At 44.7% G+C, this 12,929-nt stretch overlaps 1 protein-coding gene across 1 annotated transcript in view; it reads left to right on the plus strand.

Moving 5' to 3' along the window:
- The window catches only part of GRIN2B (glutamate receptor, ionotropic, N-methyl D-aspartate 2B), a 211,303-nt gene extending 203,688 nt beyond the window's left edge, over nucleotides 1-7,615 (plus strand). Inside the window, exons 11-13 of the mRNA XM_010003847.1 lie at nucleotides 1,670-1,857; nucleotides 3,590-3,828; nucleotides 5,708-7,615. Of these exons, the coding sequence (XP_010002149.1) occupies nucleotides 1,670-1,857; nucleotides 3,590-3,828; nucleotides 5,708-7,615 (2,335 nt within the window). The remainder of the gene's footprint in view (nucleotides 1-1,669; nucleotides 1,858-3,589; nucleotides 3,829-5,707) is intronic.
- The last annotated feature ends 5,314 nt before the right edge of the window (nucleotides 7,616-12,929 follow it).

The following is a 12,929-nucleotide window of genomic DNA, read 5'->3' on the forward strand; positions in this document are numbered from 1 at the left end:
CATTTGTATTGTTGTCTGAAAATTCCTTTGTTTTCCCTCCTTCTATGTATAAAAGATTATGTTAATCAGGAAGTTGAAACAATAGTTGTCAGACTAATCCCACCCCAGTGTATCACTAGCTAATATAGTGTTACGGAAGGTGTGCTTGAAGCAAATAATTTGGAAGTAGCTCTTCTCTCTGGAATATTTTAGTATCAAAGGCTGAACAAAATGCTGTTTGAATAATAAGGAAGTATATAAAATGGGAGCGTTTCCTTGGATAATTTGGGAAATGTGGGAAAAACATTAGCAAAAAGTATGTTTGAACAGCTCGTCCTATTTTAATAGCAGTGAATCTGTATTAAAACACCATTTTGCAAGTCTTTGTCCTTGATGATTAAAGACCTTCTCCCAGAGCTGACCATTTTGGTTGTCAGAGCCCAGCCCTGGTGCAAAAAATCCATTCTTGCTTACACTCATTTTGCACTCTTATGAGAATGTTCATTCCAAAGCACGAATGAAGATGTTCAGCCAATTTAATTACTAGATTGACTGAATATTCCTAAACCTGTTTGACAGGTTCAGAGGCACACAGCCCATTATAAATGATTGTACCATTGTTGGATGCCATCCTGGGAAGGTACATTTGCCAGGATAGTCATCATCCAGGAAAGGATATGCTTTGTCCTGGAAATATATGGATGAAATAGACCTTATCACATGCAGTAGATGTCATCCTGGCTTCATATCCAGAAGCAGAAACGCACTTGAATGGAGATAACCACCACACTGGGAATATATGTACAGGAGGTGGATTGAAAAGATGGCGTGGGTGTGAGAATGTGCAAGGTGGAAGGTCTTTCATCTTTTATCGGACAGTGCTTCATCTCAGATCTAGTGGGAGGATTTACTCATCAGGTGTCCTTGGTTATGTGGAAGATGCAGCCCCCTGAGACTGCCCCCCACACCCAAATAAATTTGTTGCAGTGAGAGGAAGGTTCTCATCAACCTGTTGTGCTGTTTATCCATTCCAACCCACAGTGGGGATTTCTGTGTGTTGAGACAGAGTTTTTCGTGTAGTTTTCAGCTAAGCACTCTTTATCAGAGCTACTTATGATGGTAAACTCTAAAATTGCTACCATGGACACCTGACATTGGTAAAGATCCAGCAGTGCTTTTCACAGTAACTGAGGAGTTAAACATGGAGTTCTGACTATATTTAATTTGAAAAAATTACATTTTGCTCAGCTAAGTCATGCCAGCAATTTGAATCATAGATGACATTTTCCTTACGCCAACCCCTACTTTGCTATCTAATATTGATACATTTTAAGTTCTTTTGAGATGAAAGGCAGTGGAGAAATATAAGCTGTTCTTAGGACTATAGATCCCCTTGACTTCCTCTTCATTCATCTTTATCATGCAGTATGTTTGTACTGCAAAATTTCTTTCAGTTCAGAAATTATGATTATCAAAGAATCTGAAAGAAATAGATGGTTCTCATTTATAAACTGGCTTCACCTGTAAACAGGTTCTAGGCTCATATTTTAGTCGACTCTGATGAAGGTGAAGATGCAATCTATTGCAGTGTATTTGAAAGAGGTTAATTTCTGCCTTAATTACCTGAGAAGAACTGTGAACTTTCTATCTTTTCTGTACTATACCCGTCTTGTTTCTTGCACCTGTGCAGGAAGTTGGATGCTTTCATTTATGATGCAGCAGTGCTAAACTACATGGCTGGCAGAGATGAAGGCTGCAAGTTGGTGACAATTGGGAGTGGGAAAGTGTTTGCCTCCACTGGCTATGGCATTGCTATCCAAAAGGACTCAGGCTGGAAGCGCCAGGTCGATCTTGCCATTCTGCAGCTTTTTGGAGATGGTAAGTGACAAGAAAGAGGAGTTGGAGTTTTCCTAAGGAATACCAAGTTTTGCATGTGCAAAATAGACCTTCCTAGCTCTGGTGCTTCAGATCTGACTTGAGAACAGGAAATTATTTAAAAGGGTTTGTTAGAGGTATTACACCAAAAATGTGAGGCTCTCACTTGTTTTATGTTGTTGATGCAGGGTTTCAGTATTATCAAAAGCAATGTCAAAAGCACTAAAGGTTTAATAGAACCAACTCAGATGTGTGTTTGAAAAATATCTTGTGCAAAGGATGCCTTGTAAAGTCAAGATTTCTGTTACGAACTTTTGACTGCCTTTGAGGTTTTAGCATGACCAAACCCACTAATTACACTGGACTTTCCGTGGGCAAAATTAAAGGATTAATATTTATGGATGAAAGATTTAACTCAGATTTTCCAAAAGCTCAAAAAAAACAAGGAAAGACTTGAAATTCAGAAACGTATTTTGGAATTTTTAATCAGAACTTTATAGTTACCTAGTTCATCTCATCCTTTACAAAGAAATTGCTATTATTAAAAAAAGTTATTTGTAGGATAAATAATTCCTTCTTAGAAGATATTCTTCCTTTCCCTTTCCATTCAACATTATATCTTGCTATGTCCTTTTTTTTTTTTTGCATGAATCAAATTCACAGGTTATTTTATTTCTACTTTTTTTCCACCCTGAAATCTGAAAATAACGTGGTGTTATAAATATGGAAAGAATACAGCTCTGATATATTTCAGCAGAGTTGGCCACCTGACAGATAGGGTGTTCTGTCTCGTAAACAGCCTAATATGTATTATTTCAGAAAAAGACCAAAGTTCTCCTTAAAGCTTTAAAGACTGTGCTATGGTGCCTCATAAATAAATGGGTTTTTCCCCGCCCCCCATCACTGGACTGGAGGTTGCAAATGTGGAAAACTAACTTTCCTAACAGCGTGAAAAGAATTACCAACCTGCAAAATCAGTTTGCTTCCGAATGTCTCAGTATGTGTGTGTGTGTGTATCTCTCTGTCTCCCTTCATGAAAATACCATAATGGAAGTAAGTGGGGTATGAAATTAAACTACAGAACATTTCTTCTTAGCTGATACAAATTAGTAATATTTTTGATTGGTCAAAGGGCTTGAAAATGTTGTATTTGGACAAAATTGAAGGGAATCAAAACAGGTAAAAATGCACAAGTGTTTTTGGGAACATTGCACCTAATTTTAATGAGCTGTGGATAAGATGGAAGGACATTCAAAATCAGACATTTAGATTTTTTTTTTTAAATCAACCTTTTTAATTTTTAGCTGGAAACGTACAAGCTTTTCATTTAGAAGTGGCTTATTTTTGTCTATCAGTGTCAGACACTGATTTTTCCCTTCATTGACCTAACGTGATATTGGAAGTTTGTGAGGACATGTCTTCAGTCAACTGGTGGACAACTTTTTCAGGATCTCACTGTAGGCATTTGGCAAGTGTGATAGCTGTGTCCTGTGGTACAGCTTTAGTGGCTAATACATGCCTGTGGAAAAATCCTGTTGCATTCCCTGTGACAAATTGCATCTGCCCCTGTCAGAAGGGCAGTCAGGATATTTCATAGAGTAATAGACATGGAAAAAGAGCATAGCCACTGAAAATGACCTTATTTTAGCTTCTTGCTTTCAGTCTGCCCTAGCTTGAGCTCTTTAACCATCAGAGAGCTATCTAACTGTTTTTTTCCTTCTCTCTGTCTTTCCAGGGGAGATGGAGGAGCTGGAAGCACTGTGGCTCACTGGCATTTGTCACAATGAGAAGAACGAAGTTATGAGCAGCCAGCTGGATATAGATAACATGGCAGGTGTCTTCTACATGCTGGGAGCAGCCATGGCCCTCAGTCTCATCACTTTCATCTGTGAGCATCTCTTCTACTGGCAATTCCGCCACTGCTTCATGGGCGTCTGCTCTGGCAAGCCTGGTGTGGTCTTCTCCATCAGCAGGGTAAGTGTCATTAGCAATTGGGTAGGATTTATTCAGACAGTCCTAGGTACTTGAAATAGGGGAATCCACCAAGACTGTCTAACACACATGTGGCATAGAGTGGTAGTCTACCACCATAATAGTAGAACCACTATAGAGTATGGTCTACTACCCTAATGACTGGCATCTTTTCACTGTTAATGTTGCAAAAGCATCAAATGTTTTTCTGTGACATCTGTGCTGAATTATGGTCATGGAAATTGAAATTTCATATGAAAATGAAAACACAGTATAAAAAGAAGTTAACTGTAGCTGTCTGTTCCTCCAAAATGAGTTACGAGGAGACTAAATTCAGGGACAATAAGTCATCAAGTAATGGTGAATAACATAATTAGAAATTCAGGAGTTTTTCATTGTCCTCCATTTTGCAGCTGTTCAGCTGACCTTACATTAACTATAAGAGTGCTATCATGGGCAGTCAGAAGTCCCTAACAAAAAGCCATGCCCTAAAACCATGCAGAAATCCTTCCAGAGAGAATGACCACATGAACTTAGCAATTGCTTTATGTAAATATGCCTTATGATATAATATTTACATTTAAAAGAAGATTCTGGTAATTTCTGCCTCATCTTTCTGCTATTAGTGTCACTAGCAGTGTCCCATTTGGAGCATTTTTTTCTTCTTTTAAGCCACTGGTCCCTTCTCCTGGTCCATTCTGAAGTGAGGTCAGATCTTGGCATTTTTTACCTCAGTGTCTGATGTAACAGAATTAACTTTGGTTGTGCAAGGAGTATCTGATTGCTGCATAACACATTGTTAAGGAGAAATGACAAAGCATTTTGAATGCAGGGGCACAGTCTCTCTTCTATATTGTTAGTTTCTAAATTGGTTTGGTCTGGAGATGAGATGGGGGACTGTGTTTGGTAATCCTGAGCTAAGAACAAATTCTTTCTTTCTGGTATTATCTGTTAGACCTGGGCCAGGCTGGTGAAAAGTCTGAAAAGTGTTAATCATCTGCTAGCTGCTGAGAAAACGTGGTAACATGATGTGAGGGTGTCCATTTCATGACGGACATTAATCAGCAGGCACCATTTGATGGGCCAGGGAATAAATGAGCCCCTTTCCTTCTGCTCCTATGGGTAACCCCTGCAAACAGGCTGTTCACTGGATGAAATGAGCTAGTGGGGAATGTGGAGGAATCAGGTACTGCTGCTCTCTGATTTGAGGTTGAATAGAGGACTTTCGCTTTCAGGGGTGTCAATTTGGAGCCTGTTGTCGCTGTTAAATTTAACAGAATGCAATTAAAAATTCTATTGTACTTCACTCAGCCAGATGTGAAAGTCCTAAATACCTATTTGGCTGTCCTGCTCTTCCTCTGTTTCCTTTTCTAATCTGTGGCTGTGATTAATGTAGCTAAGTTTATGACAAATGAAGCTGTTCCCTTTTTAAGATAGCTCCTGTCTCACTGTTTCACTGATGTCCAGATGAATTTCAAGGGCCAAAACAGACTTTCTTCTTCTCATCCACACAGAATCATTTGTCTTGATTCTTTTGTTCCCAAGGATATTATTTTCCCCATTTGCAATTCCATGTTACACCTACTAGATTTGAGTAACTCTTACAGATGCAAGTAGGTATTCCTGCACCCTACAGATATGACGTGAAGCAAAGCAGAGGAAGAGGAATGGAAGGGAAGAGTAAAATGCGAGGGGCAGAACAGCAAGGGTTGGTACAGCAGGTCTGATTTCATGTGATTTGATTGTGCTTCATGATAGAAGGCTGACAGGGCTTGCTGTACTACAGGAACATGCTGTTGCTGCACAGGGTGCTTCCCAGTACAGGTGCCCTTTCATGTATTCTTTGCAGAACCACTCACTTTCCTGCTTTCTCTAATTTCAGGGTATCTACAGCTGCATCCATGGCGTGGCCATCGAGGAACGCCAGTCAGCAATGAACTCCCCAACGGCGACTATGAACAACACCCATTCCAACATCCTCCGCCTGCTTCGGACAGCCAAGAACATGGCCAACCTGTCAGGGGTCAATGGCTCACCGCAGAGTGCCCTGGATTTCATCCGCCGCGAGTCATCGGTCTATGACATCTCCGAGCACCGCCGCAGTTTCACCCACTCGGACTGCAAGTCCTACAACAACCCCCCCTGCGAGGAGAACCTCTTTAGTGACTATATTAGTGAGGTGGAAAGGACCTTTGGCAACCTGCAGCTGAAGGACAGCAATGTGTACCAGGACCACTACCACCACCACCACCGCCCCCATAGCATAGGCAGCACCAGCTCCATCGATGGGCTCTACGACTGTGACAACCCGCCCTTCAACGCCCAGTCGCGGTCCATTGGGAAAAAGCCCTTGGACCTGGGGTTACCCCCTGCCAAGCACAGCCAGCTGGGCGACCTTTACGGCAAGTTTTCCTTCAAGAGTGACCGCTACGGGGGCAGTGGGGCCCACGATGACCTGATCCGCTCAGATGTCTCTGACATTTCCACTCACACGGTCACCTATGGCAACATTGAGGGCAACGCGGCCAAGCGGCGGAAGCAGCAGTACAAAGACAGCCTGAAGAAGCGCCCAGCCTCTGCCAAGTCCCGGCGGGAGTTTGATGAGATAGAGCTGTCCTACCGCCGGCGCATGCCCCGCTCGCCCGACCACAAGCGCTACTTCAGGGACAAGGAAGGGCTACGGGACTTCTATCTGGATCAGTTTCGGGCCAAGGAGAACTCGCCACACTGGGAGCACGTGGACTTGACAGATATCTACAAAGAGCGGGGAGATGAGTTTAAGCGTGACACGGGAGGAGGAGGGGGTGGATCCTGCACCAACAGGGCCCACCACAAGCACGGCTCGGGCGAGTTTGGTGGAGGCAATGAGCACAAGCATGGTGGTGTGAGTGGGGTCCCAGCACCATGGGAGAAGAACCTGACCAACCTAGACTGGGAGGACCGGCCCGGGGCAAATTTCTGCCGCAGTTGCCCTTCTAAGCTGCACAACTACACACCATCGGTGGTGGGGCAGAACTCCACCCGACAGGCCTGCATCCGCTGTGAGGCCTGCAAGAAAGCGGGCAACCTGTACGACATCAGTGAGGACAACTCGCTTCAAGAGCTGGACCAGCCACCTGCCCCTGTGCCCGTGGCCACCAGCGCCACCTCCTCCTCCAAATATCCTCAGAGCCCTTCCAATTCTGCCTCCAAGGTGCAGAAGAAGAACCGCAACAAGCTCCGCCGGCAGCACTCCTATGACACCTTTGTGGACCTGCAGAAGGATGACTCAGCCCTGGCCCCCCGCAGCGTCAGCCTCAAGGACAAGGGCCGCTTTTTGGAGGGGAGCCCCTACGCCCACATGTTTGAGATGCCAGCCAGTGAGACCACCTTTGCCAACAACAAGTCCTCAGTGCCCGCCACCAGCTACCACCACCACAACAACCCCGGCAGCAGCGGAGGCTACATGCTCAGCAAGTCACTCTACCCCGACCGGGTCACTCAAAACCCTTTCATCCCCACTTTTGGGGATGACCAATGCTTGCTCCACGGCAGCAAATCTTATTTCTTCTGGCAGCCTGGGGTGGCAGGAGGGGCCAAAGCCAGGCCAGACTTCCGAGCCATCGTCACCACCAACAAGCCGGTGGTCTCAGCCCTTCATGGGGCTGTGCCAGCCCGTTTCCAGAAGGACATCTGTATAGGGAACCAGTCCAACCCCTGTGTGCCTAACAACAAAAACCCCAGGGCTTTCAATGGCTCCAGCAATGGGCATGTTTATGAGAAACTCTCCAGTATTGAGTCTGATGTTTGAGTGAGAGGGGAATAGCGCGGGGAGGGACTGGGGGTGTATGTGAAGTGTGGGAGGGGGGGGTGGGAACAATCCCATCAGCTACTCTCCTGGGTCATCCTTAGTTTGTGGGATACTGGAGTTCTGAGTAGTGCAGAACTGGTGACAAGTGCCACCTCTTTGGTTCCCCCTCTTCCTCCTCCTCTTTCCCACCTTTTATCTCTTTTTCCATGTTCTTGCTCCTCCCATTCTCCTCCATTCCTGGCCATTGCACTTTACAGTGACGTCGGAGTTGGATATCCTCATTTGTGATTTCAGGAAGGGGAGAAAAAGGCAGAGAAGGGGTGGGCTGAGGGGGAGCAGCAGTGACTCCAGCGTTTCACTCTTGCTGGCTCCCAGCAAAGAAAGGCATGTGCGCACACATGAGTGTGTGTGGCAAGAGAAGATAGCAGAAGTAGTAGTAATGGACATGCAGGAAAATATGCTTGCTTAGGCAACTCTTCCTGAAACTGCCTAGAAAAGAGTAGTGTTTGAAGACGTGGAGAAAGTGAAGGGTGAATAACACAACTAATATGATGATGCACTTATATGTTAGCTATACTGAGGTTCTTGTTACATTATTTTGTGAAGAATATGGGGGTTTAGGGCTGAAATATATATATATATATATATTTGCGTATATGCTGAGAAATTTTATGCTAAAATTTTGAATTGTCTGTTGGGGGGCTGTGGGGGAGGGAGAGAAGGCTTGCCTGCAGGTCTGGCTATTTGTTTCACTATGGCTATTACAGCCAGTGAACCTGTGGCAGACTGGTGGGAGAGTTGGAAAGGAAGTGGGGACTGAGTTTGGGAAGGCAGCCCTGGAGTCAAGGAGGCTGCTGGGATCTCTGACAGAAGATGCTGGTTTGCACTGAAATGAGAGGAGTGTGGGGAAAGGGATGCAGGGTTGGTGTGTTAGCTGTGAATTGCTCACTAGTTGTGACATACTTCAAGGGTGTAAGCAGTGCATAGCATGGGTTAGCCTATACATGAGTATATATTATAACTTTATACTTGAAATGTCTGTGGAGAAAGCAAAATAAACAATCCTATAAGGTGTCTGGGTAACAAACACACTGCAACATAGATTAAGAGTAGGAAAAGGCAAGGAGTTTTGTCACTGTCTCTTCAGGGGACACCAAATATTTTTGGCATGTCCTTTCAGTGAAGAGGGCAGGGGAAAAGGGTTTTCATCCTTCTACCCTCCCTACCCAGCAGGCTGGAGCAAAAGGAACAGAGTGCCCTCTGCCAATGTTGGCATGGTGCTGGAGAGGGAAAAAAAATGCCGTGGAAGGGTGTGTGTGGTGGTGGTGGTGCTGTTGGACTGTTTCAATGCCTCCTTGCACACGTGGGAATGGGAGGAGGGTGTGTGCACCCGTGGGAAATATATATGTGTATTTACTATTGAATGTACAGGGGAAGTACATGTCTTGTCTTCCTGGGAAGGCCTGTGCTTGAATAAATGCCAGAGAGCAGAGAAGCTTGTGCCGAGGGCTGAAGATGAGATGTGCAAGGCTGAGATGTGTGTGTACATGTACATGTGCCTCTGTGTGCGCGAGACAGATACTAGCACAGGTGCAAAGCTGGAATAGCCTAGGGTTTCCCATCCCTGCAGTTGTAGTGACAGCTTTCCTGGTGCACCTAGTATCGATAAGAGTGCTTTTTTCTTTCCATTGTATCATTTTAGATGCAAGTTAAACTAAAGGAAAGGGAGCAATGGTAGTAGAACTGAGAAGCTGAACTCCTCTTTCATGTATTCTTTCTCCTGAGGTGGGGGTGTATGCTGATGTCTCCCATGCTGAGAGATGTGGCAAAGTGTCTCCTGCTTATCCCAGGTTTGTTCCAGTGTCGCCATGACTGTGGCTGAGCAAGGAGAGGGCTGAAAGAGCCCTGTGTTGAGGACATGGAGACACTGCTGGGAACTGACTCTGGAGGAGATGGCAGCCACAGTTTTTGGAGCTGAACGCCACCTCTCTCACATTCCTCACTGCACCCTAGTTGATTTTATCTTATCTTTCTCTTTTTAAGCCAACAGAAGGCCTTTTATTTATTTGCCTATTTATTTTATTTTTTAAAGTTGGGGTGGGGGGAGGGTGGGATTTGTCTGTAAAGTCAAAGAGTGTGAGAAGAGGGTGGAAGGTTTGGTCAGGGGAATATTTTCTTATATTTCACTGAGGAAATTAAGAAGGGAAGAGGGGGAGAGTCTTTGTTATGCCACCCCTTAGTCTTCGGGGTATGGATACTTCTTATTCTTTCCCTCTTCTCTCCTTACAAGGACAAAAAGGAAAAGAGGGGAAAAAAAATAGAAAAAAGAAACCAAACATATTAACAGAGCGATCTGCAATCCAGAACACACGGCAGCTTGTCAGACACCTCTGACAGCAGCCACTGAGAAGGAGTTCCTTTAATTTGTAAATATTTCTTTTTTATTGCGTTTTTGTATAAATTGGTGTTTCTCTTCTCGTGAATATTCAGGTCGTGGGGTGGGAGGGAGGGGAAGTTTGTTTCCGTTCTGTTTGTTTTCTATGACTTTTCAGGCTGTGTTTTTGGAAGCGGTTTACGCGGGTCGAGGCCGTATGAATGAGGAAAAAAAAAAAAGAGAGAGAAACCCGTGTGTGTTGTGTTCCCCTGAGGCCCCCCGTATCGCCCTGTCACCTTTATCTTCATGAATGGAAGACGCCGGAACGTCACTTCAAGCCTTGCCAGCAGGGTTTCATGTTTTGATGGGAGCACCCCCAATTCCTTTTTGCATAATAAACTCTCTGTACCAGCATCTCTCTGTGAAGTTTGGGCCTCAAGGCACTACACTGTCTTGATAGTGGTGGGGTGAACCATCAAGTTGGCCGCTCAGGTTGGACCATCACTTTGACATTAAGAGACTTCTCCAATGGCTACTTTGGTTAGAAATCTTGGACCTGGGAAAGCTCATGATAATTTCTGGTATTTCCTAAGGGCTTGGGGGGGGAGCTTGACAGCTGGCGAGGGCAGCTAATCTCTTTGGCGGTTATCTCGGTACTTTTCCATCCCTCCCCACCTGGAACGAGGAAACCTGGAGGGTGGCTCTGCAGGGAAATTAAGCCGAAAACAAACCAAAAAGAAGTTAACGGAACTTTTTTCAAATCTCTTCTTAAAGGTTCTGATTTTTGTGTTCCAGGGTGAAAGTTGGTTCATATTTTCTCCGAACTGGTCTGTCCCTTGTTCCACTGATTGGCAAATGATAGTTTGCCAAAATCATTATCTAGTGTTGATACTGTTCTAGCACTGTTAACACTCCTAGTGCTCTGCAAATATTAACTGTGCCACAAACCACTCCAATGAATGCTCTAGGGCAACCAGAAAAGAAGACCTGGAAAATCTGGACTGAACCACTGGTCTAACTACAGGAGTCTGGTATTTTGCCTTCTCCCATAACAGATTAGGCCATGTGTCCATCAGGTTAATCCTTTCTCCTATAAGTGATCTTTTCTGGTTGCTTCGTTTATTTTAGTTCTGACAGGTCAACAAGTTTTGGGACAGAGATGAAGGGGAGGGGGCGGGAGGGGGGAAGGTATAATTCATAATCCAGAAAATAAATCAATGATGTTATTAAACTCTGATTATATATTTAGAATTTTAGATTTGGTGTATTTTCATTCTAAGTATTCAAGTGACTCAATGAGGTAATATTAGCAGCAGGTGTTGTCTATAGTAGAAAACTACCCATGTGCTGTTTATTACCTGTCCAGAAAAGAATGGGATTTCATACCAGAGCCTGACAAAACTCCACATCCCCTCCCTTGCCATTTCTCCCCCTCTCCTGTAGAAACACCAGTGTTTTCTGGGGCAGTGGCTGGGAACATTTCCCCTCTCTGAAGGTTTCTGCACACAAGATTACCGAGCAAAAAACATTGTGTACTCTACATTTTGATGACCTCTACTGTATATTTGCAGCTAGCCTCGTGGGAAAGATTAGGCACCTTTGACAATGTTTCTGACATTTGCCTCCTCACTCTAGCCCTAGGCATGGCTCTCTGAAAGGTGTTTTCATGAGCCGTGTTCTGCTGAAGTGGCACTGGAGTGTATGTAATCAGTTGAAGGAGGACGTGTATGAAGGAGACAGGAAATATTAAGAAAAAATAAATAAATTAGAAATGTGCCATGCATGGTGGAAAGCAGCTGGCAGGTAGAACTTGCATCCATGGATCTCCACATCATAAACCTTCTTGGAGTATTCACACCAGCTTTTTACCATACACAAGATGACACAGGCTGCCATAGTAGTTCTCTGTCTCATCATGCCTCCCAGTGAGGGCAATATCAGAACTTGCCACGTCACATCATAAGTAGGAAAGAAAAGCTGCAGTCAGGACTTGTCAGTTGAGACAATGAAGCACACCGGCCCCACCTCCTCAGAAAAAACCCCATCCTGTTCTCTCTGAAATCCAGCATGCATTGTCAGAACTCTGAGGCGAGAGCCTTGGTGGGTTCAACCTGCTCAGCAATATGCAAGTATGAACTTTGCCCATAGGGAACTGATTTTTCAATTTCCAGAGTATAAGGGGAAGAAGGTTCCTTTGTGATGTCCTGAAGGATTTGGTGGAGCTGTTCAGAGTTGCCAGGATGGGCCTCTTTATTTCTGACTTCTTCAGCAATGTATGCTGACGTTGAGCTCCTCACTCCAAGAAGACACTAGCATCCATCTTGAATAAAGCCCCTTTGCACATTCAAATCAGGGTTGTTCCTTACAGCAACATTGCCAGCAAAAGAGAGAGGGGGAGACAGAGAATGAATATGACTGTGGTGACAGGTTAGAGTGATCAGAGATACCTCAGGGATCTTTATAGGCAAGTCTTTGCTTTCGAGCTTTCTATCAAATGTGGCATATCCTCCCACCTCCATTGCTTATCAACAGATGGAAGCAAGCCTGGGAACACAGCCAATGATCAGACTTAGGCCTTTCACACATCCTCCACTCCAGTCAAGCAACCTTTGATGAGCCCTTCCCATGGAGAAGGGTGGGAGGTTACTCTTCCCCACATATTTTTGGTTGCCAAAAGGAAAAGAAAAAGGGGAGGGGATAAAGATGAGGAGTGTTGATGAAGGGACTTTGTGCTGACTCTCTGCACTATTGCTCTAAGGTATTACACTTCACCCTTCCTGCTCCAAGCTGGCAAAGAGTAGGGTCCACTTATGCTGCCTCTCCGTGGCATATGCCTGGCTCACCACAGGAGCCCCTGAGAGCCGTGTGTGAGAAAGGAACTGGATTGCTGGCAACAAATGGGGACAGACGCCAAGCCACGATCCTCGTCTGCACCCACTC

Source organism: Chaetura pelagica, unplaced genomic scaffold (assembly GCF_000747805.2).
Source record: "Chaetura pelagica isolate M959 unplaced genomic scaffold, ChaPel_1.0 scaffold281, whole genome shotgun sequence".
In the NCBI taxonomy this organism is placed as follows: Eukaryota; Metazoa; Chordata; class Aves; order Apodiformes; family Apodidae; genus Chaetura; species Chaetura pelagica.